This window comes from Athene noctua, chromosome 2 (assembly GCF_965140245.1).
Source record: "Athene noctua chromosome 2, bAthNoc1.hap1.1, whole genome shotgun sequence".
Lineage (NCBI taxonomy): Eukaryota > Metazoa > Chordata > Aves > Strigiformes > Strigidae > Athene > Athene noctua.
The window spans coordinates 125,772,042-125,796,604 of NC_134038.1; the positions used below are offsets into that span (position 1 = coordinate 125,772,042).

Genomic DNA, 24,563 nt, shown 5'->3' on the forward strand with positions numbered 1-24,563 from the left:
TTTTTGATGTTGGGACGTTGTTCTGTTCTGTATAGACATGTGAGAAAAAGCCCTTCTGAAAATAGACGTGGTTGAAGAAAACAGTGATGTGACAAATATGGAGAGGGAGTGGTGAGAATAATGCTTGTAAGCTTGTGTTGTTAAAGGCCAGCAGTACACATGGCTTGATGGTTTGGTCAGGAGGCTTACCTTTAAAAACTAAATATGAACAGAACTTTTTATGACATTTAAATTCAGCATGAATTTGATGTTCAGAAGAGCTGAGTCTGCAGCCCCAAAGCTCAATTGCCCTTGAGTAAGCATCTTCACTTAATATGTATAGAAGTGATGAAATCATGGCAGAAAAGGTTCACCATATGCATAGACATGGTTTAGATCTGTCTCAGTTCTCTATTAGTAAAATGCTTCCTTTTCTTACTGTTTTGTTTCTTACACTTGCATGTGTGCTGCTGTCTAGCACTTAGTGCAGTTCAGTGACTTTATACTTCTGTGGTGTGAATAAGTCGCATGCAAATGGTGTCTCCTCATAAGCTGGCTTCTTGCAGGAGTTATAAATATTATTTGGTATGTTTCTTCTTCTAAATATTGAATTACATCTTGAGCACAGAAACAGAAAATCCTAAGCACTTCTTTTAGTCTATCTGAGTTGTCATTCTTATCTGTATGCTTTAAAGGGGTATTGCACTTAGTGGGGCATGGGGGGAACAGGACTACTATCTTAAAGGATTTGTTTTATTTTAATAACCTTGGACATGTCTAGCCTTAGTGTTAATAGATAATCATTCATAGAAGTCATAGCCTTTTCATAGAAGTGGTTCATAGGCAGGGAAGAGTTGAGAAAGGCGGATCATGTTGATGGATGTATGAACTTAATTTGAGCCTTTCCTCACATAGTTTCTCAAGTCAGTAGCTGTTTATTAAAAGGCATATAATGGGGATTGCTGGTTTTAATGTAATGAAGTTCACTGTGAACTCCAACAAAGGTAAAGCACAGATTATCTGAATTTTGAATTCACTCCTGAAACTGGCAAAGCTCTGTGCATAACTGGAATGAACTGCTCAAGGCCACAGAAGTGTGACAGCGTCAGTCTTTGTTCTGCTTTAATAAACCAGAGGAAGCATCGCCTTCAAAGGAAAAACAAATAGTGCAAAAGCTCTCTTAGAACTCTGTGCCTGGCCACACAATTTGAGTTTCCAGTCCCTGCACTTGCAGTTCAGTGTGGGTGTTGCAGACCTTTGCCTGGCAGCAGCAAAGCAGGAGTCCCACCTGTTGGGAGCCCAGTTGTCCATCATGCTCGTGGTGAGATGCTGTCTTTTTAGCATGGAGGTGAGGTGGCATTAGTTGGTCTTGTTCTGCAACTTTAGTTCAACAACTCTGCTTTTAAAAAACAAATCTTAAAGTGAGGTGGAAGCAACTTTGTACAGTATAAAAAAATAATAATGGATTTTTTTAAAAAAGCACATCAAACAAAATCTTTACTTTCCAATGCTACCGTCGTGGGAAAGGCAAAGGAAAAATTCTGAAACGTTCCTGTAGCCCATATCATCAAGAACAAAGCTGGAATGACATTTCCTCGTTCTGGTGCCATTGGCCAGAGCCCTGCTCTTTGTGATGCTCCACACTTCAGCCTTAAAAGGGACTCTTCCATGTCCTTAAGACATCCAGGCATGGTGATTTCTACAGATGTGGTGACACAGCTAGTCTTCACCATTGTCACTGTAAGAGGGACTGAGTGCAAAGCTGGTGGGAGTCTTTGGTACATGTGTGCTTTTTCCTGCCTTTTTGATAACTAAGATTTATTTGAACATTTCAGGTTTGGGGAAGATAATACTTGACTAATCGGATGTTTCCTATATTGGTTTCTGAGGGAGAAAAGGGCCCTCTTGGATGGTATGACATTATGTGGATAGGCACACAAGTGGTTTGAATTGCAATGCGGAAGATTCCCATTACTCCTCTTGTGGGATGGGAGGAAAGATGGGCTATGGCAGTTGGTAAGTCCACTGCCTGGTAAAAAAAATCCTTTCTCTTTAAATACAGTGGAGCAAGGCCAATTTCTTGTTGATGCTGGTGAGTCTAAGCGAAGCCTCAGAGCTCTAGAATGACTTGTTTCTTAAATTAAATGCAGGAGAAGATGTTTTTTCCTGTCATGGGTGATGTCAGTTTGGATCTGTCTGATCTAGATTAAGTTGCCTTGGTCTGGAGACGTCAGACTAGATCATTTCTCATCTCAGGATGCCAACTGGTAGAGTCGTGCTTTTGGTGGTTGTGTGCTCAGGCTTGGATATCAAGGGCCCATGAAATGTTGACTGTCTCCGATTGTCACAGCTATTATTAAAATATCTAACCAAGAAAAGTAAATGCAAGGAGTATTTCGGTATTGGTTCACAAGCTTGTAACGATCTCCAGCATCTTTTCTTTTTTTTTTTTTTGTGTGTGTAAATTATATTTAGTTATATGTGTAAGTAATTGATAGTGTTAAATGGTTGCTTATGATGTCTTTTATGTTTTAAAGGTGATGTGCCTTTTATGTTTTAAAGCTTAGAGTTCTTTGTCTGCCTTTTAGTGCTGTATTTTCTACAATATCCTTACAGACTTTCTATGGGCTTCTTTCTCTGTCCTGCTCTGCTTTGTGAGGTGTTGCAAGCAGTGCTTAGAGCACTTGTATTTTAGGAGAAATTTAGGGTGGGTGTGCTGTTTCTTCCTTTCTCCTCCCTGCTTTTCCTTCCTGCACAACCTGCAGTTGGTTGTACAGTGAGCTGTGGTGATGCCTTTTTTTTTTTTTATTGAGCTTTCTGATCTGTTTCTGCCTTTGAGTGACTGCTTTCATTCCACTAACAGGTTATATTTGCTTGTGGTAAGTTGAGCTTTCAAGAGTTAGCTGAAATCGGTTGCTATATCAGGAAGTAAAAGGTCTCCAAGCTGTTTTCTCCAACTTGCAATTTAGTAAGTATTGATTAGCAGGGCCAGTTTTTACACATGCTCACCAGGATATCTTTGATCCCTAAAGCAGCAAGAACCCTGTGGGATGTCTCTGAGCTAATGTTAGTGATGTTTCTTGCTTGAGGAAAGCTCTGAGGGATGAGAGATGTAGTACTACAGCTGTCTTTCAGGCAGGGAAAATTTCTGACTGCCTAGGAGGCGGCAGCACAGTAGTTTCTAAAGCTGTTTTGAAGAGGCTACGCTGGAAGTAAGGAAAAGGTGTAGGGGAGGGAAAGTCTCTCAATTTTTCTAGTTCCAATAAAATACAACAAACTTTTTACAGGGATGGGCAAGGTGTTTGAGAACTCCTTTAAGGTACGAGTTTCTCCTCTATTTAGCATATTTTTCTGATCAGATACTGTTGTCAGTTGTGGGCTGTGGACCTTCTAGGGAAAGCAATGGTGGTGTGGATGGTGGACGTTGGCAAAAAGAAATGTAAAGGATGAAGTGTAGGGGGGGTGCCAGTCTCTAGCTGCCCCATGCACAACGCTGCTTTGTTCAATAAGGTGGAATCTGAGGGGCTTTGATCAATCAGATCATTCAGTTAGTTTGAGTGTATGTTGTCAACTGGCCATTTTTCATGCAATAACAATGCTGGTCTGCTGCTGTGCTTCATGGATGCCAAGTTGCAAGTGCAGCTGTTGAGACTTTGGGCTTAAATCTAGCAGTGACTTGGTAATGAATTGGGAACATGTGGAAATGTAATTGCTTGTGTGGCATGTGTTTTGTTGGGTCTAAGCATTGGGGTGCCTATCAGTTTTTCACTGGGAAGAATTCAAAGGATGGAAATGAGAAAGGTTTGTGTGCCAGAACCAGGCCTCTGCTGGAGGCACCAGTAGTTGCTGCTCAAGTCGTGTTTGATGCTCTAACAGAAGCATGAAGTAAAGGGGCAGAGGAGTGGCTGGATATGCTCTTAAGTCTTGAGCTTTTCTTGTTAATTGTGACAGTGCACATGAATGTGGAGTTACTGGAGCAAAGATAATAACTTGCCTCTTTTTAGCTGAAATAGATACAAGCTCTCAGTTGCCATGGCCATAAACTCACTTCTTTCTCTCTTCATTTGCAGTTACGTTGTCTCATATCACACAGCTGGTTCTGAGTCACAACAAGCTTACAAGTAAGTATACTCTTGTTTTTGGACTTCATTACAAGCAGTTGAGCAATTCTAAAAAGCTGACACTGCTAGTTTGATTTTTTTTTTTTTTTTTTTTTTTTCCTAGAGCATAATGTTACTGTTAAGAGTGCTTCTTTGGTGAAACACTTTATTAAAAACAAAGAGATTGAAGATGTGACTTAGCAACCATGTTCAACATGCCTTTCCAACTTCAGTACAGATCTGCGATGTACTGCAAGATCTGTAATTCTCAGTCTTGTAACTAGTTCAGCCAAAAATCCATTCCCTACTGTGACTCTGAAGTCCTTATCTTTGAGGACTTATCAATTTAACTGCATCAGAAATTATACAGTTTGCATTTTAGTAGATGGATAATTTATTTGAAGCAAGTGAAAATAAGTTACAACTCAACTGTGTTATATCTATAACCAAACACATGTGAGCAATGCCAACTGAATGTGAGCTTCAGGCATGAAAGTCAAGCAGTCTACTTCTGTCAAAAATAAATAATCTTTTGAGTGTAAGTACTCTGTGGATCTTAATTCCCATAATAAAGAAGCCCTTAAGTGAGGTGTTGGTGGATAGCATGTCATGAGAGCAACATAAACATGAGACCTAACTTAGTGGAGGCAGAGATCAGGCTGACTTTTGCAAGACAAAAAAGATTATATTTTTTTGTAGGAGAATACGTCAGGCTTACACATCAGTGTCTTGCGCAAATGTTCCTGCTTCTTGGTTGTTGAAAGACAAGCAGTGAATTTCATCTGATCCATGTTACTGTGCATCTTCTCAAGAGAAGATGACTGTTGGTTTTGTTGACATTCTGCTTGTTCTTCTCTGCTCTATCTCAACCTGTCCTTCCCTTTCTGGAACTGTGTTTTTTAAGAGTGCATAACACGAAGAGGAGAGTGGAACTATCAGACAGGGTGTGCGTTGAGCAGGTGACTGCGTAGGTGCTTTGGCATGTACCAGGCTATAGCCAAGGAAAGCTTTAAAAATGGAGATGTTTTTTTAATAAAAAACCCAAAACCCACAAACAGCAAAAACCCCAACAAACAAACAAAATAAAACCCGACCTGTTGATCTCCAAACTACTTGCTGCACAAGCTGTAAGATAGTATGTTATTCAAACCATATTAATGCAAGGATCTTACTTAAAGCTCTGAGCATTTGCAGAGGATTAAGCATGAGGAAAAAATGAAAATACTCTTAGATTCTAGCACATAAACACTTGTCTGGATACAGTTTATCTGGTACTAATGAGTGACTTAAAGGGTTTGTAGTAGTAGGAAATAGATAAAATTATAAGAACTGTGTGGTTGGCTGTGAGAAGTATGAATTAGTTACTCTAGGTCCTGCTTCTTATTGTAATAGTGTCCTCTAGACTGGTGTCTTGCTATTTGTTTTTGTCCCTATTGTAGTTTTCAAAGAAATCTCAATTTATTTATAGAATATGACCAGCAATTTCCAGCCATCTTAACTTGTAAATTATGACCGATGGATAAATTCAGGCAGGGAAAATTGTAAGCACCACTATTAAACACACAGCTCTTCCTGTGGTTTAGAAGGTCACGAAGTTACGAATAGCTGGAAACTGAGAGAATGTTTTGGGAAAGCATCATGGTAAACTTGCTTTGGGCATATTGCTGTCTGGTATCTGTTACCAGCCACTGATGGAGCTGGGCTACAGGGCCACCCAGCTGGTGGCTTTTGTGTTCCCTCAGGTCACTGCAAGGAGATGTTTGTCCCTGAACTTGAGCTGCTTAAAAGCTAGGCAGTTAATTGTATCCAGCCACTTCAGCTTTCTCTGCAGCTTTTGGAGGACTGCAGACACCTTGAGATGGCAGTTCATCGTGCACACTCCTGGCTAATGCTTGTGGTCAGACAACTCATCCAAATTTGTGTACCTGGTGCTGCCAGGCAGAACTTCTCTCTAGTGCTGATTATTTGCTCCTGTATCTTCTGTCTGAATGGCTGCTTATCTGGCACAACGATGAAATGAGTTGTAAGCATTACTTGTGGTAAACTTCACTATTCTTTCTCTGGAATTTGTAAAAACCCTACAGTTTTTGAAAGCTAATAGACTTCCAAGGACTTAATCATCTCTTCCACATGACACCTTACAAATCCTAAACATAGCTCAAGGGTAAGTTCGGCTGAACATAAAACTGGCTCAGCAAGTAGCAGATATCTTACCTTGCTCTGAGGAAGAGAAGACGGGCTGAAACTTCTTCAAGGAGACTTGAATCGTGGTAAACTTGGCTGGCTGAGAACTGAGCCTGGGGAGGGTGACACACTTCAGCATGAGCACCAAGATTAAAAGCTAAGTAGCAAACCTGTGTCCTAGCTATGAGTCTTAGCTGTAGACCTAACTGGGGAGGCAAAAGAACTAGTAATGAGGTGTTGAAGAAGGATGTGTTCAGGTTGACTTTATTCAAGAAAAATCGAGAGTACACCATTTATTTAAATCAGTTTTAGTTTTCAAAATACCAGTTTAAGGATTGCCACTACTCTAAAATTGTGTTATATTAAATTTCAGTTTTTAATTGCTTCTTTCTTCTAAAGTAACCCTTAGATCAGCAGGCTGCAACTGTGTCTTCTCTCAGCCTGGGGATTCTGTCAGCCTTTCTAATTGCTATGTTTGGGTTTCTTTTATGGGAAGGTAAAACCACTGCTTCTCCTGAGAAGTAACTCAGTAAGTCTGAAACTTACTATTCTTTCTCAAATCGATGTAGACATTTAAATAGACAGCACACATTTTTAAAAGGCTAAATTTCAAGTTCATATTCTCGTATTTGACACTGTTGACCTAATCTTTTAAGCTATGTAATTAATTGTCTTAGCAGATTGTTCTTAAAATGACTAGGAAGCTGGTGGCAGTGACACTTGACATGCTACACTAAGGTCATATTAGCATCTTCCACTAGTTTTCTGCCATTTAAATGAGTGTTCTGCTTCCTTTTTTTCTGCTGTTTAGAGTAAATATGTCTATCTGGAAGAATAAATACATGTAAAAACCAGATATGCATATTTTTATGTAACCATAGTTCATATTTTTGCCAGCAAACTCTATTAAAAGTAAGTAAAGTTTCATTAGCAAGTATAAAGACCGTACTATTAAATGCATCATACTACTTAGAATATTTTTATGGCATGGTTTCTGTTAATATTTTTAGTATGCCATTCATACTCTTGGTTCTTGTGCATTTACATGTCTAAGTCATTCATTATCAGAAGTACTCAAATTCACATTGATTTTTCTGCGGAATATTAGGCTGGATTTTTTTCAGCTGGGTGGTGCTGTGCTAACGGAGAAGTCTTGAACTGGCTGCTTCTGCTCTAGGTAACTTCTGAAAGAGTTGACTCTGTCCTTTGCAGCTTGATGAGAACTTTTTGTGCTTAAACATCAGAAACAAAATTCTAGGGGAAGCTAAATAGTTGTGATTCTGCAGTCCTGTTGAACCAGTTGCTGCGTAAGTGACAAACCTGGGATGATTCCACTTTGGAGTCTCCTGTGACAATCCAATTGAAAGCAGAGGGTGAAAGTGAGTATTTGTGTTTTTTCTTAACTTTATGTAGACATATGGGCCAGTGTCTCCATATATTGTACTGGGAGGTTTTCATTCTACCACTTAGTGATTTACAGCCTTCTGTCCATTATAGAGCTGAGAAGCAAAATTGAAGACAGTCATGGTTATGCTGTTAGCCTGCCCAGGTTGTCTCATCCTGACCCAGGTGTCTTTTAAACCCATTGACTAACAATAAAATACATGGAATAGAAGTCTTGACAAATGTTTCTCAAATTTGTGGAAATGCGTGGCTGAATGATACACATCTGCCTTTCAGTGTGGTGGATTAATTTGGGTAGATGTAACCAAGTTGTCTTTGTTCCATGTCATTTGATGTAGCTGGGGGACATGGGTGACGTTTACCTCCTGCTCAGTTGAATCATTAATAGGACATGAACAGTGGTAGAGAATTAGAGTAGCTGTGTTGGACGGGTATGGAAGGAGCTCAGCCATATGACATAGAAACCATGCTTGATCAGTTTGGTCAATCACAAATATTGTTTCCACATCTTCTGGGCAACAGTAATATTTTTTTATGGGTAGCCATTGTACTATTTTGTGCACTTCTGCTTAGGACTGCTTCACCCAGGTTCAGCTGGAACATAACTTCTCTTGAAATCTACAGCAGTCTTGACCGCTTGATCTTTCTGACACCCATGTGCAGGATGAAAGTGAACTTAAGGTGTTGGTGTAGATTTGCAGTTTTGTAGGGCCAGACAGCATGCTCCCTCTGAAGTTGCTGCTCCATGGTTAATGCTGGGGTGGCTGTACCAGTCACAGGTTATGCTGTGCTAGGTTTCCAACAGCTTGGACTGTCATGAGGATTCTGAAGTTTTATGTTCAGGAATTTGTCATAGAAGTTCTTGAAAACAAACTTGTCTTACTTTGTTAAAACCTCCTCAGCCGGAGTTTGTGGTTTCATAATGGTTCTGGGGGACATGGTGGGAACTGCAGAATACTGGATGTCTAGGGAGCCCAGGTCAGAGAGAGGAAAGGCATATTGCCAGGCTTGGCTGTCTCGTCTACTCTGGGACTCACTTCATGTCATTTCAAGCAGAACGGTTTGGAGCTCTGGGAGACAGGGTAAAATAGATGAGTTTGTATGAGGGTTTCCAGCTGAGAATAAGGTCTGTGTATCACAATGTCTTGAGGGCATAGCTTTTTTTGTACATTGGTTACACTAGAACACCAAATGGCTGCCTTTGACTGGAAGAAAAGTACTTTTGCAGGCTTGCACTGAAGTCAACAGGGTAGATTAAGTGTTGTCTTTTGGTGCCCTTATGCCACTAGATTTGTAAGTGAGCAATAACCAGAGTACAATTAGCAATAGAGAAACTCACATTTTAAAGGAAATTGAGCATATATATTGTGGCTTATGCCTTACCTGACTTTTTTTTTTCCTTGCAGAGCAGCTTTTGTGAACTATTTTGCCATTAAGTATGAAGTGGTTCTGAAACTTCCAGACTTTAGCTAACAAGGCTAACTCAAGATATCCTTCATCTACTTAAGGCGTACACAAAATGTCACATCCTAGTATAGTCACACTTAATATCCTTACTTGGTATCCTAATGAAGTTTGGCATTTAAAATCCCTGTACTAAACCATGAATAGGAAGTGTGCTTGAAGAGCTTTCAGAAGCTCAGGTTAACCGTAGTCCAACCCAGGAGTGCACAGAGGGGAAGATGTGACTGGAAAGCAGGCTGGGATGTTAAAAGTAACTTCAGCATTGACAACAGTCACAAGAGCTGTCATCTACGTGTACGTGCTCAACTATTATGCTGCCAACTCGACATGTTTTATTTTCACTTGGGATATGCTGTGGGTTTTTAATAACTTGTAACTACTGTAACAGTTATCTGACTTACCTACCTGAGATGATTAATTGATGTTGTAATCATGTGGAGAATCTATTCAGAGATTCTAGCTTTTGTGTCATTATCTAGTCGTAGGTGGAGTCCGTGAGTGTTTCTGCCGTCAGTGGAAATACCGGTATTACATGGTTTGTCCATCAGAGGTCACTGTTTAAATAGCTTTAGCAGTTTTTTTACGTGGGAAGAAGCTTATGTTCCTGGTAGCGATACAGCCTGCCTGGTAGGTGGTGGTGGACAGCAGCTTAGTTTTTGTATTCTCCTCAGTCTCCTTAACCTCAGGTGATCCTGTGCTCGTCACATTCACTATATTCTTGTGCTGCCTTTAAATGTTCTCAAAAGTTGTCTGCTATTCATAGCTCACTCCTGATGATTTTTCTATCCGTTTGCTCGTGTGCTCTGATTCCTTGCCCAATATTATCGAATGTCCAAATGATGAGAGATCAGGAACAACTATTTTCTTTCTCAGACCTCCCCTGTATTAGCTGATGTTGCATTCTCTGTCCTCCTTTCCCGTTCCTCTGAACTGCTGTCCTGTACTGTCCTCTGGTCTTTCCAATGCTTTTTACTTGATTCTCAAGTGTAATCCTTTACTCATCTTTAGTCCTTTCCTTTTTGTGAGGTGATCTATTAGTTTTTTGCTGCTAGTTGCCATTTCCTGCATTTTGTTTCCAAGTTCACTTTCTGGTCCTGTCAGAATAGCTATGCCTCATTGATCATGTTCCTTTGACAACCACATGGTCACCCTTTATCATCCTTGTGCATTTTGCCTTCTTCCAACAGAGCGGTTCAAAACCTTTTCCTTTTTTTTCTGCCCACACAGATTACTTCTTCCTTGCTCTACCATCTCCTTCTAAGTTGTCTTGCTCTCTGTGCATGACCAGCACAGAAGGTTGTCCCTTCATTGCTGTTAACCCTCTTGACTGCGTCCTTGGATCTTATTTAACATGCTGCTAAAATCCCTTGGTGTCATTTTTATGTTAGGGCATCTCCTTTATAAGTCACCTTTCTGGCTGTAGTGTATACCTACATGTATTGGAGGTTGTCCAGAGACAGTTAGCGACACTGCATCTGTCTGTCCTGAATTCCTTCCCAGTCTAGCTGCTTTGTCTTCTCCAGACTGCTGAGATGTCTTGTGCTGTGTCTCCCACTGGTATTGTCTGACACTTTGCATTTTGCCTGGTATCACGTTATTTATATAGCAAACTTGCTGACTTTTGGAGGGAACGAGATGCCTGTATACTCTTTACTCTTTGTTGCTTCTTGTGTTCTCCTCTACTTTGTTTCTGCCTCTGCTTCCTTCTGGTAAGTCATTCTGGACTGCTGTCTTGACATGATATACCCCAAACTGGTGCACGTGAGCTATCTGCATAGTGAAACTAGGGTTGTGTCCAAAGCACAAGACTTCTGCTTGACAGGGGCCTCTCAACTATGCTCGAGAGAGGTGCTTTAACTGTAAGTCTTTCATTTTTGTTCTAGATTTTGATTTGGTTTTACTTCCTATTTCTGGTGCAGGGATCTCTAAAGGGAAATATCTATGAATGCAGTGCACAGGGAGACATAAGAAGGAGCGAAAAGGACATCCCTATACATATGCCTTACTAAATTTGTGACATGAGTTCTGCACAAATGTTTAGATTAAATACTTTGTTAGCTTTTTTCTTTTCTCCCTGAAAAAACCCCAAGCCTTTGGTTCTGAAAAAATAAGAGATGGTAGAGCAGTTTAGCTTTAATAATATAAATTTTGATTTTAAGAAACTTTGGGAGAATGAGGCAGAATAATATATGAAATAGTTTTGTGCTGTAATGGTATACAGAGCACATGCTGAAACTACCCTGATTTATGCATAAATTAAATTGACAAAGTTTGTTCTGTATGGCAACAAAGTTCATTTTGCATCATAAGTAAGCATGCATACAAAATACAGCACTAGACACAAATCACTTGTCTTTAAGAGTTCTTCAGGAGCTGTTGTTCGCTTACTAAAAGGCATCTGTGAATATATTAACAACTATTTTCTAAGTATCAATGCTTTCTAACATACTTTAGTACAGATTTCTTGTCTTCACTTACCTCCTGGTGGCTTAAAATAGCTGTAACTTTTTTTTTTTTTTTTTTGTTGTGGAAGCCTCATATAAATGATCTTTTCTGAAATAGTTTCCTGATCTTTATCTGAGGATGGGCAATTTGTGGTAATGTGGTTTTTCTTGGCTAGGAGAACAAGCTGTATCTGTAGCTGGAAATGAAATGTATAGTCAGCTGGAGCCTAGGATCACGTAATGTAGAGGTGCAGGGAGGGCTCTGTACCATGCAGACTCAAAGAAGTGGCTTTAAGTACTGGGTATAGGGAGCCCAGAGTAGGAGGGAGTTTAATTCTTTCCCAGCTCTGAGGGCTGGAATTAGAACATGGTGTAAGCACATGTGCTGACTTTGCTTTTTTTGTTGTTTGTTTGAACAGTGAGCTTTTTTACTGCAGTCTCTTCCTCTGTGTGTGTTCAGAGGACAAGCTGGTGTCTCTGGTAAACAATGTCAGCATGACACTCTGTGGTGCTGAATGGGGGGAGGAGTCAGTTGATCCAAGTAGCAGTGAAAAATAGGCCTATGGGAGTTCTTCAGAATGTTTCAGTGGTATAAAAAGTATAAACTACTAATACTGTCCAATAAACTGAGCTGAAATTATGGACTATTTGTTAAATACAGCGAAAGCAGAAATTTGTAAATGAGCACTGTTAAACACATGTGTCGATTGAGTAAGAGACTGAAGTGACCTTGACCTGTGAGGGGTAACCTGTAGTATCTGTTCAAGACCTTGCATTAAGGGCATCTTTGGCTAGTCCCCGTTGTAAACTGCAGAAAGCATCTTAAATCGACTGAAGTAAAAAGAATATTGAATGAGGGGAAAATGAACATGCTGAACTTCAACTGACTTGATTTAACTAAGGCCAGCTACTGTGCATTTGGTGGAAGCCTAATAATAAATCTCAGTTTAACACTTTCAGCTAAAGTTCTTTAGTCCTGCAGAAGTTATTTTTCTTAACTGTTCCCAGCTGTTGAAATACCAACACATACAGATGATCTGACCTGTAGCAAGGGGATGTAGCCTGTGTTCTTCAACTTTTTATGTGGTGTACCACACGTTTATTTTCTCCTGACATAAGTAAGATAGCAAAACATCTTGCCAGAATTGTGCACTCCTCACAAAACAAATATGGAAACAGGAGTTGCTGTGGTCTGCTACAGTACTTGGATTCCACACTAATTCAAAAAGCTTGGCTAATACTCTGTTTTCTTCAAAATTATTTGTAGAAATGAAGGGGCATGTTTATATCCACTTTTTTATACCCATCCTCACTTAAACAGTACTGTTCCTTACTGCTGTGAAAAAGCTAACAAAAATCAGATTTTTGTGAGCTGTTTTGGTGTGGTTTCATTTCTCTGCTAGGTGATTTATTTTCAATTTAGTAATCCCTTCCTAACCTCAGCCCCCGGTTTCTAGTATTTCTCTCCAAACTCTGAAGTGCATCTTAAGCTTTCTTCTCAGAGAACAGATTTGTCCTTTGTCTTCACTAGGTGTCACTTGACTCCCAGTCTCTTCTCAGCCTTTCTTGTGTTCACAGCACTTCTTAGACTCTAGCTTTTAAATTAAAACTTTATTGATAAATTGCTTTGTTAGCACAGTAGCACGTCAGTGAGCTATAGTATAATTTAAACATGTTCATAAAAGCATTTTCATAACTGCATTGCTTCTGTGGATAATTGCAAAAAAGAACTCTGCTGTTTTCTGGAAGGAGCTGAAGATTAAGGAGACAAGTTTGGTTTTAATGTTTTCAGTGTGAGGAAGGTTAGTATCCGTCTTTGGAATAGGATGGAGGGAGGGCAAAAGGGGAGACTTGGACTACATAGTGTGTAAATTAAGTACTGTATGCTTCACTTGGGATCAGGATTCTCTTCAGTTAACTGCCAAGTGTGATATCAGCATGCCTATGAATATTTAAAATGAAAACTGTTGTGTTCTCCCTCTGCTAATTCCTCTTTCATTTTGGTGAAGCTGATTGCTTCACTCTCTGTATAACAGAATTCTTGTCAAATTAATCTAAACATGACTCCAGCTCTGTGAGTACAGTTATATTGGATGCACAGAATGCATTATATATTTAGTATTCTAAATTCTTCCTCCCCCATGAAATGTGAGTAACATTTCATGTCTTTATGACCTTTACTCTAAGGGATCCTTACTCATGAAAAGTTCCTGTTGACGCTGACTGGATTAGCAAGTCTGCAGAACTGTGTTTATTAGATTGTACGACCCACAGGTTTTACTTTAGGCTTAGGTAGGTTCTTGCTCTTGGCAAGAAAACCTTACCTGGGATCTGCAATAGAGTGATAGGACTCGGAGATCTGTATTGAGTTCTCTTTACTCTGTATGACTGTTGACCAGCTTTTAAGTGGAACAGTTTAATGAGAAACTGGTATAGTTTTATAATCTCTTCTCTGCAAGTAGTGCTATTTTAATAGCTCTTCTGTATAAATATTCCCTTAGAACCTGTAAAGGTTTGGAGTACTACTGAACATCATGTTCCTCAGTACTGCAAAATTACTTCATTAACTAAAGAAGCATTCTGAAAAAATGCGGATTCTGCAGCTTAAAGTTTCTAAAGATGTGAACACCAAAGAAACTAATCATATTTTAAATAATTAAAATTCTTATTTCACTTGATGTCTGATTCAAAACTCATTGAATTCAATGGGAGGTGTTCTGTAGCCTTTCATATTCATATTTATTGAGGAGATCGTAAGCTTATTTTGAACATTCAGTGTTAAGGTATAAATGAACTGAAATGTTGAACTCTGTTTACATACCATGTGTTTCTCTCATGGAGACTTAGATTTTTACTAAATCATATCACTTGTCAAGAAACTACCCAACTGGACTCTTGTCATGTTTTTCATCTGAGCTTCCTTGTCTGAAATGTTTTGTATTTAAGTATTATTTTGTAAAGGAAATTTTGATATTGGTTTCTTCTAATAAGAGTGTCTTCAGAAATGTTTGTTTTAATGTTGGTCCCTGCTAAACACAAAAAACCAGACTAGATTTCATCTTTTAGATGAAAAGCAAATGGAGACTGAGTTTGTTTACTTTTAAAGTTGTGAGGATTCCTGTTGTTGTCTGGTGCTTTAAGAGAAATAATCCTGGAGATCATTTGCAGAAGTAAAGGCCTTTGCATTTTCAGCTGTAATGAAGGGTCCCGCTACCACAAGAGGAATTGTATTGAAACTTAGATGAATGACTGAAGCGTGGCAGAGTGAAACTGGAGGGAAAAAAATGTGCCTTCTTTTCTCCTCTTCCATTTTCTGTGTTCTTCCTTTGTCAGAGGTTGGGTATACAAAAGGAGCTGGATCTAGATGTCAGTTCTAGATAGTGGTATGACTATGACTTCCTGCTTTTTGAGAGAGGATTACATCTGAGACACTTAACTCCAACCTGCTTTAGCTGATTTAAATATTCTTAGCATGTTGCTCTGAATGATAGCTGTCTCTGATAAAAGGTCCATCTAACCCAGTATCTGTTCTCCAACAGAGGGCAACATCAGACCTCTACTAAACATAGATGTCTAGTTTTGGCTTCTGGTTCTTGATGTGGGGAGAGAACTGAGGTCCAGATCTAGGACACTTACCTGTGGAGTTATATATGCATTGAACAGTAGCATTAAATCCTTCGTATGTAAGTTTTAGAAATCATATCAGAACTTCTGAACAGCTGCTGCTTATGTAGGAATAAAATGTAATAACTTGCCTATAGTGAAACACTGCTCTGATGAGAATATATTTTAGTGCCTAAAGAATTGCCGCTAACTTCAGGGCAAAAAAGAGCATATTTGTTTTTAAATGCTTTTAAGTATAACAAGTTGCCAATCCTTATTTCCAGGAGCACGAACAAAGTCCTCTTACTCCTTGGTGTGCAGCGTGTAGACTCTTTCTTTCACTGTCAACCAAGCTCTTGAAATAAAGGTGAAGTCTATAGCTGTCATAGTGAATCACTGGATGCAGTTTCTAGTATTGAACAAAGGGAAGGAAGCTGTTCCTGGTCTTGTGAAGTGAGACTTAATATGAATGGGGCTTCATGATGTGACTGAAACTTCACAGGAGAATGCAGAGGCATTGGGCTGCCAAATTCTACTAGCATTTGCTGAGGGGGAGTTTAGTTGTTAATGACACTGGGCAGCAGATGGTCTTAGAAGAGTTGTTAAGACACTGTGGATCGTACTGTAAATATGTGGGTGAATGGAACCAGGTTGCTGACAGTTCACTCTCACAGCTCATCATGAGAAGGTGACTTGAGTGGAATTCGGTATTGCCAGAACATAAATCTCTTGGTATTTGGCAGTCTGCTATGTATCTGGGAAGAATTTTGCAACATAACAGTGGGATGTTAGTCAGGATGTGCTTAGTCGTGTGAAGTTCAGAGCAGAGAACATTATATGCCTAGTCAACCTTGCCTGACCACTGCTGATCTTTAGACTGTGCGCTTTAGCTACAAGACCAATACAGGACTTAATTTCGCTCTTCTATTTTTCTTTGAATCTAAGAGGGCATTCGTTCATACAACAAATTAACCTGAATTTTTGAACCAGAAGATAAGCTGTTACAGGAAAAAGTCCTCTCACCTATCAGAAGCCTGGTCTTGACCTACTCTGTTTTTCCTTCTCACGAAATACCTCCAACCCCTCTATCCAAACCAAAAAATACAGTTGTGGATTGAGGCTTTTTATTTTGTTTTAACAGGGTGAGACACAAAGTACTTAATCCAAATCCTTTGCTGAATTTTTAGCCTTTTTTTTTCATCTCAGCCTGCTTACCCATCGAGCTCTTAGTATGGCTTGAAGAGAATAATGATATAAAGTATCCTAAGTATGATTCACAACATGAAATACGGTATGTGGGAATTGCACAGATATAGCAGAATCTTAGCGGACAGTGTGCAAGAACACAGCTCCTATTGTTCACTGGGAACACTTACATGGAATAAGTGTGCCCTGTCAAAAGAAAAACAAAATTTAAAACCTCTGATAAACTAGCCAGTGGAAGTTGAGGTTTAGCCCCGTGTTTGCAAGTAGGAGAAGCAGGTAGAATTTGAGCCTCTTTAACTGTGTAGTAGCCCATTGAAACTAGGGTTGTCTTTTATGCTGTGATCTTCAGTGCAAGTGTAATCCTCATAAGGAAATCTCTGGAAGCCATTGTCTTGTGTCATCTTTTTCTGGGTAGTTTCATGGGTGGTTTTGGATTGTTTTGTGTGTTTGGTTTTTTTAAATTAAGATGACTGTTCATCGTTTTCCTTGAAATTATGCTGCCTTTCTCCACAGTTTCCTAGCTTAAGTCAGAAGTGAGATACAAATTTAAGGAAGGAAACAAGCTGGTTTGGACAGGTGTTTGAAAGGACGCATCCACTAAATCAGTGTCACTAGTTCAACATAGCTTAGTAACTGGGTCCTGCTTTTTGCTTTGATGTTGTTTATTGTTTGGACTCTGTCAGGCTGCTTAGAGGGTGCTTGTCCCCATCTTGTGGTATATTCACAGATGCAGAACAGCTTTGCTGCTACTCCATGATTCAAGAGGTCATTTGGTAACAATCTGCTTTGCATAGGACTGACTAAATGTAAGGCACCTATTAACCAACACTGATTCAACTGAAACTCATGTCAGGTATTGCTGGCTTTGCTTGCATGAGGGTAGCACTAACAAATTGTCTCTGTAGTCTGGCCTCACAGCAAGATCAAAAAATTTCATGGGCTTCCTACCTCTGTAGTGATAGTATTGTCCTTGTGTAAGATGTACTTATTTAGTTGGCTTTGAGAAATTTCAGTGTCTTGGATAACAGCTTCTTAATTTCTTTGTCATCTCATGATGGTGTTTAACTTGAATAACTGAAATACAGAATTGACACATAAGCAGCCAAGCTGACTGTAGGTTTGGTAAGTCTGACCTCCTGAATGTTTCAGGCTCTTGTTTCAGTGTTACCATGACAGAGCTCTGCATTACATTTGGCATAACTTGTGATGTTAAGTTGCACTGTTTTTTCTAGGAGAGTGTAATCTCTTACACTGTCAAAAAGGCCAAAACCTCATACCAAATTTTTATTAATTGCATCAACAGTGTAACTTCAGGAGAATTGTATTTGGTCTCTGTATTGTTTAGGGTTTGACTAAGCTAAAACCTGTATTTGCTAGTGTTGTCCAAAAAGCGGATTTGTCTCCCAGTGTGCAATAGGTCAATAATCACACACTCAGGAGACACATTACTTATTTATTTTAGGGTTGTGCAAGCATTGGTGCTCTGTGGTTTCCCACAAATCAAGCACACCAATGGGACTTTCTGTGCTATATTTATACACAGAACTTGCAGAGTTAGTAATTTTCAAAGTCCATTCTCTCTTTGATCATTGGTTAGTAATTTACATACAATTATAATACTGCTGACACAATACTTCTACTACTACATGTGCTCGGGGGAAGGGTCTTCACCTGGGCAAGGGTCTTCTTGACCTATAGGCGTAGTATTTAGTATTATATTGAGGGTAGTTCTGCTAAGAATACATGAACCTTGAGTTTGCTTGCCAGGTTGGCAATGTACCCTTGTCAAGGTCTAATGGCTCCAGGAGGCCCTTGCTCAAAGAAGGGTATCTACTTGTTCTTCCCATTAGGGATGCCTTTGGCTTTAACATACACAAAGAACATCTTTCTTGACCTAAGCATAATATTGCTACAGTGTTATAAAAGTTTAACCTTCAACAGTTGTACTTCTGATTCGTCTAACATAAACATACTATCTGAGAAGAGCAGAAACACGGTTTGCCAGTCCATTGCATTTCATCAAAGTCAAATTATAAAGTCTAATTTCTGAAAGGAAAACATTTTAATACTGGTAATTACTGTTCTGGTGAAATATTGGGGCTGGAAACAGCTGAATTATGTCAATTAAAATCCTCAGTTAACTTCTGTTAGGGAATAATTTAAAACAACAGTAGTAGTACATTACTCTTTACTTTCTGAAGGCACATAATTCTTACTGTCATTGAGTGACAGATAGGCATGGACCAGTTGGAAAATACTGAAAATGAAGGACTTTTAAATGTTCAGATTTGCCTTAATGACTTTATAAAAAAGGTCTGCTAAAAATCTCCTGCAATGAATATGACCCTCAGCAGTAATATTTATGTAGTGTAATTAGAGTGTTTGTTAGGGATCCTGTTATTGTTCACAATGTAATTAGACTTATAATCTAGTAAATGTGACATACTATAATGTTCTGCTTTGTAAACATTATTGACTCCATTTTAAGACTGAGATTGCCTCATGCCAACAAATAAAAGAAAATCATGGGCTCATAAAAACTTCTAATTATTTAGATGTGCACTCTGTGGGTTCCTGATGCTCCACACTGATGCAAAGTTGAGACTGAACCAAGGTGAATATTGAACACAGGTGCAAGCTTCAGTGCAGGTGATTTGCCAACTTTTTATGTAAACTTCAGCTGTCCGCTTAAATCTCACTAAGTTTACGGGGGAAGACATGCAAATCTCAGTAGCTTTTTAACCTCATCTGCACAGGCATATTCATATTGTGGTTCTGCTTTATTTTTCATATTTCTAGATAATAACCAGATATTGATTTGTTAGTAATCTAATGTAGCCATGTAAGTGTATTGATCAGTTAGTTATTCACTCATGGGAGGTAACAGAAAATGGGCTTGACTGAACAGTTAATCTTTTACAGCTGAACTGCTTTTTTTTGTAAATTTTGCTGTATTTTAAAGGGACAGTAGCTTGGATACTAGATTATTTAAGCAGTAAGCAGAATGGGCCATCAGTAAAAATGAATTTTTATTTCATGTTTGCTGTTAAAGACCCTTAATAAAACAGTTGTCTTGGTGTAACTACTTATTCATTTTTTTTTCAACTCAAGTAATGAAATTATTCAAGTCTCTTAAGTTCTGCTTTTTTGAGACCTGTGTGCTACATGAACTCACATGATGGCCTGCCTCTCTTTGTTAGCCTGAGAACATTTGTGGTCCTTGTGTCTCTCTGCAGTGTTCTTTGTTAGTTAAAATATCCTACAGTACTGGTAGTAATTTTCTGAAGAGTACAAAGTGACTGCTCTCAGAGATGAGCACAGATTCCAAATAGGAGCCTTTTTTGATATAAACTTGTCTTTTATTGCAATAGCTATTAGATGCCTCTTCTACTGTCAGCCTCTGTACAGAGCAAAAGACAGGTGCTAGGAGAGCATCTATAGTCTAGGTAGCTTGCTCTTGTTGTGGTCACTCACTGTGAAAACTTTCCTACAGCTGTGCCAGCAAACATTGCAGACCTGAGAAACATAGAAGTGCTCAACTTTTTCAACAACCAGATTGAGGAGCTGCCTACACAGATTAGCAGCCTTCAGAAGCTCAAACACCTGAATCTTGGGTGCGTATCTTAATTCAAAAATTTGCTGTAATAGATGTACTGTCAAATGTTGCAACTGAACCTGAAACTTCTTTTTTTTTGCTATTCAAGTTTCTTTTTGAAAGTGTGATTATAACTTCGCGGTTCTGGATTCAGAGAGTTTAGCTAGTGTACTGGGTAATCGGATACTTAAGTGATCAAGCACTTAGGCTGGCTATACCAATAACCATTTAAGGGCAACAGCAACTCACATTCATCTAATACTGAAGCGAAACTTAACAATTACTGAATTTTACTTCCCTAGTAACTGTCTTAATTCTGTGGTTGCTGTGCAAGAGCCAGGCTCTAGTTTCTGTTCTGCTTTGTAAAAAAGCAAAAACCAAACCCACCCCAAACAAAACCACTGAAACCAAATGCTGTTTTTTCCATGTTAATTTAGGATTTTAATTCCAAAGTCCCAAATTTGGGATTAAAGACATGCCAATTTCTATTAAACCTGTAAAAGAACCAGCCGATCTTTAAATGTGGTGTGCACTTTATTCAGAGAGCCAGTGCTGACTGAATTTGAGCCAGAGGCATTGCTGTTAAGTGTTCACATACTATGCAAGTTGGTGATACTTTATAGTAACTATGGTTGCAGTTGGCTTTCTTGAATTCTTAAGGTAATAAATGTGAAGCGCAGAACTTTCTTAAAACTTGCTGGGCGTATTAAAGTGTAAGTACTTAGGAAGCACTGGTAGGGATAGGCTTTAGATTTATAGGTTTCTCATGGAAAGAATGTATTTTAGAAATTCAAACTTCTGAACACCTTAAACTGACAACTTTTTACTATTTTATGCACCAAATGATTTTGGCTAGGCTCTGTATATCCTGCTTTAGATACTTTTGTAAAGTGCTGATAATTGAATTGCATCTTGAACTGTTGGAATGCCAATACACATTTTCATGATGATCTGTCTTCTGTGGTCTTTATTTAGATCTCTAGCATGCCTTAATATCTGAACATGGAATTGCTTTTCAGAGCAAATATTAATTCATGATCAGGATTCTGTAGATCTTGGGGGTTAAATCCATACTTTTGGAATGGAACATAGAAGTGTTGCAGTGTATGGAGGGAGAAGGAAGTTGGGCTCTTTCCATGTGTTAAAGCAGTGACAAGTGTTCATGTGGTTCAAATACTGGTCTTCATTAATGGAAAAAACATAGTGCAAAAGTCCACTTGGGGTTGAGACCAGAAGGCATTTAGAACCACATCTGAAACTACAGTTGCCACCTTCCTGTGTCACATGTACCAAAATCTTGTAGATTAAATGCTCTTCCTTCTTAATCCTGTATTTATCCATAATCTTCCAGGCACAGAATGTACAGCCCAGCCTTAGCTCTGCAAAGTGAGTTCTGCTTCAGAGGATCTTGGCGTCAGGAAAGAGGAAACTGTTCTGTCCTAGTTGTTTGCCAGGGGGCAGCCCAGAAACGCTCTTGTCATCTGCAGTGCATGTGTACACACAGGGCATCAAAACATCCCTCTGGGGGAGAGGGAAAGCTTGAATAAGACAGATTATTTTGAGGAGGATTTTGGTACAGAAAGATCAAATAGTGGGGTAGAAAAAGTGTAGTAGGGAAGGTGTACTGCTGCACTGAAAGCTTTAAAAAAAAAGAAATTTGCAAGGCAGCTGTGGCATGGTTTCTGTGGCACAAACTCAGTGTTTTGAACTTCTGCAGGGCTGAATAGTGCTGGGCAGGGACTTTCAGCTGGTTCTTTTTCCATGCCAAAGAATAGATACCATTCTGTCTGTTGTTAATAGGGAGAACACTCTCTCTCTCCCTCTCTCTCTCTCTCTCCTCCTTGCTTACAAAAGGGAAGGCTGTCAGGGCCACTTACTCTTTTTACTAGTGAAAAAGGAGTTGCTTTCTGTAGTCCTGTTTGATACAAAGAACAGTTTTTAAAACAGTGACAAGTGTGCAGGAGCAATCGTGGAGAATGCCTTTCTTCATTTTAATAGGTACGACTCCAACAGTCATTCAAGGTGCATGACCCTGGTAGGACTTGTTATGAGGGATGAGGAGGGAGAAGTTCTCATCTCTACCAGTTGTTCTTCTGGTGGGACTGGCTTATGCAAAAGTGGGAGAGGAAAAGTGAGATTAGTATCTGAGAGTCTGTAATGTTGTATGTGCTTCATCTGCCTTTGCTCATGCGGATGTGTAGCCATCATGCTTACAGTGGAGGTGCTGCTCTTGTGTTTAGAGAACTTTTAGACGATGAGCTTATTAACTGTCCTATAGATGCATTTCATAGTATTTATCACATAGTATAGCACAGTATTTGACAAACATTTCATGGGGGAGGGAAGGCCCTAGAGACTAGAGCCAAAAGTCTTTATTATTTTTGGGTACCCAACTTTGTCAATATTTTGACTTGAGTTTTCATAGTTTTTAGTGTTACATCATGCTTCATACATTCACATTACATCTCTTGACTTCAGCTGTGGCTGTTGCTATTTATTACTTTTGCATCAGAAGGAGAATCAAATTCAGAATATGTTTAGAGATAACATGTGAAAGTCCAATCAACACAGAATAATAAAATCCAGTTCTTCAAAATAGTTACTTGTAAGTGCTCTTCCTGAAGATGCCTATCTTCTCTGTTCCACTTTTAAGCCTAGGTGTCAACCGAAGCAAGATCCATAGACATAAGCTGTATGTTTGGTGTACACGCAATAGGGATGGTATGAGTAACAAGCTGGTTGTACTTTTCTGTTCATATAATAAGCAGCCAGAGCTGTAGCTTGCAGACAAACAGTAAGGTTCTGTGAATATAGTCTCCAGCAACTTGCCTCTCCTTGTCATTGTAGCAGCACTAGTGGTTATGTGGATCACCTTGTTCAGGCCCTTTGAGGTCAGAGAAGAGTTGTTGTTTTCTGTAGCTTTTTACCTGTAGTCTGCTCCAGGTAATCAGAGGAACCTTTTCCTTCTGTGAGCTTTCCCCATGTGTTGGCTCTTGCCAGTGGGAACCGCTATCCTAAACCCTCTTAAGACTGGCTGAATGAGCTATATTTAGACTAAGCCTCATCAATCAGAGAACTGACATTTTATTTACTTCCATGGTCCATGTGCATCAATAGTTATCTAGTGACACAAATCTGCTGTTCTTAGGGGGTTTGAGCAGCAATTCTCAATTAACATAAACACTGTGCAGTTGAGGTATTCCTCTTTGTATTTGGTATCATGGTAAAGAGCTGTGTGGTACAGTGGAATGGCAAATGGTCAAGATGATGTGCAAAAGGGTAATTTATAGTTTAGCTAGAAGACAGGTCATCTACCAAGAGCCAGCTTTCTCCATGGCACACTGTTTAAGATGAGCATAGCACTGTGGTACCTTTCTCCCTTGTGCTTCATGTTTCAGGTGTGGCTGTTGATTGACGTGACAGGCACGATCCCTTGAATGCCTAAGTTTGGGGCATGTTTATGGGAGTGAGAGATAAAAACTCTGCATGGTGAAAGGCTTGCTCAGGATCTTGTAGCATCAACCCCTTTTCAAAACAAAGGGGAAGCTTGGTGTAGATTACATTTTTAGAAACAAAAGTCTCATTTCCTGCATTATTCCTACTAGATGAAGTGAATACTGATGTCATGTTCTGTTTTTCCCTCTTTACCTACAGCATGAACAGGTTAAACACCTTGCCAAGGGGATTTGGCTCTTTACCAGCTCTAGAGGTTCTTGACTTGACTTACAACAACTTAAATGAAAATTCTCTGCCAGGAAACTTCTTCTATCTGAGTAAGAAACTTTTATAAAAACTCTGCACATCTTCATGGTATAGTGTTTTGCTTTCTGCATTTGAAATTTATTTGATGGAGATCAAACTTCAACAGAATTTTTCTGATATTTATATTTTTCTTTGAATATCTCTTGAATATTTCTACATAGCTTAGCAACATTTATCACTGATATACAGTCACCTGACACCACTGGACACAGGAAGACTTGGTTAGTAATGGTATATTAGTTTTCTTCTGAGTGGTAGTTCCTTGGATCCCATATTCAGTTAAACTTAAAACTTCATGGAAACTTGCAAAACTCAGCAGAAAGTAAACTGTTTTGCAAGGCAACTGTTGTGTGTTGACTCTAAAAATAATTGTGTTCCTGATGGTTCATTACTGAAATATATTTAACAGCATGTGGATGTTGAAGTGTCCAGTATGTTAAAAAAATATGCAAAGGTTACAAAGCTTGGCACAGGAACGGTAGAGCTAAGCTAACATTTTGAACATGTTAAAAATACATACTCAGAGAGTTAAAATAAAGTTATTGTAATGCATATGTGCAAAAAGGCTGCATTATGGTTGCCTAAGCAACTTGAATTCTGGCACTTTCTGGATTTCGGTGATGCTGCTACCTTACTGGTCTTTTCAGCGTACTGTGCTGAAGTGGCTTCAGAATCAGTGCATTTAGCAGCAAAAGCGACAAGCGAGGGGAGAGGAAGGAGTGCTGCTCTCTGAGAGATTTCATGATTGTAACCTGGCAGAGGGGAATTTTTAAGTCAGCATTATTAAAAATTGTCACATTTAATAAAATGAAAAGAGGAGGA

General features: G+C 39.1%; 1 protein-coding gene across 2 annotated transcripts in view; it reads left to right on the plus strand.

Moving 5' to 3' along the window:
• Positions 1 to 24,563, plus strand: part of RSU1 (Ras suppressor protein 1) — a 121,820-nt gene that overhangs the window by 10,398 nt on the left and 86,859 nt on the right. For both annotated transcript variants that reach the window (XM_074897980.1, XM_074897982.1), the window contains exons 3-5: positions 4,050 to 4,100; positions 19,878 to 19,998; positions 23,634 to 23,752. In XM_074897980.1, the coding sequence (XP_074754081.1) occupies positions 4,050 to 4,100; positions 19,878 to 19,998; positions 23,634 to 23,752 (291 nt within the window). The remainder of the gene's footprint in view (positions 1 to 4,049; positions 4,101 to 19,877; positions 19,999 to 23,633; positions 23,753 to 24,563) is intronic.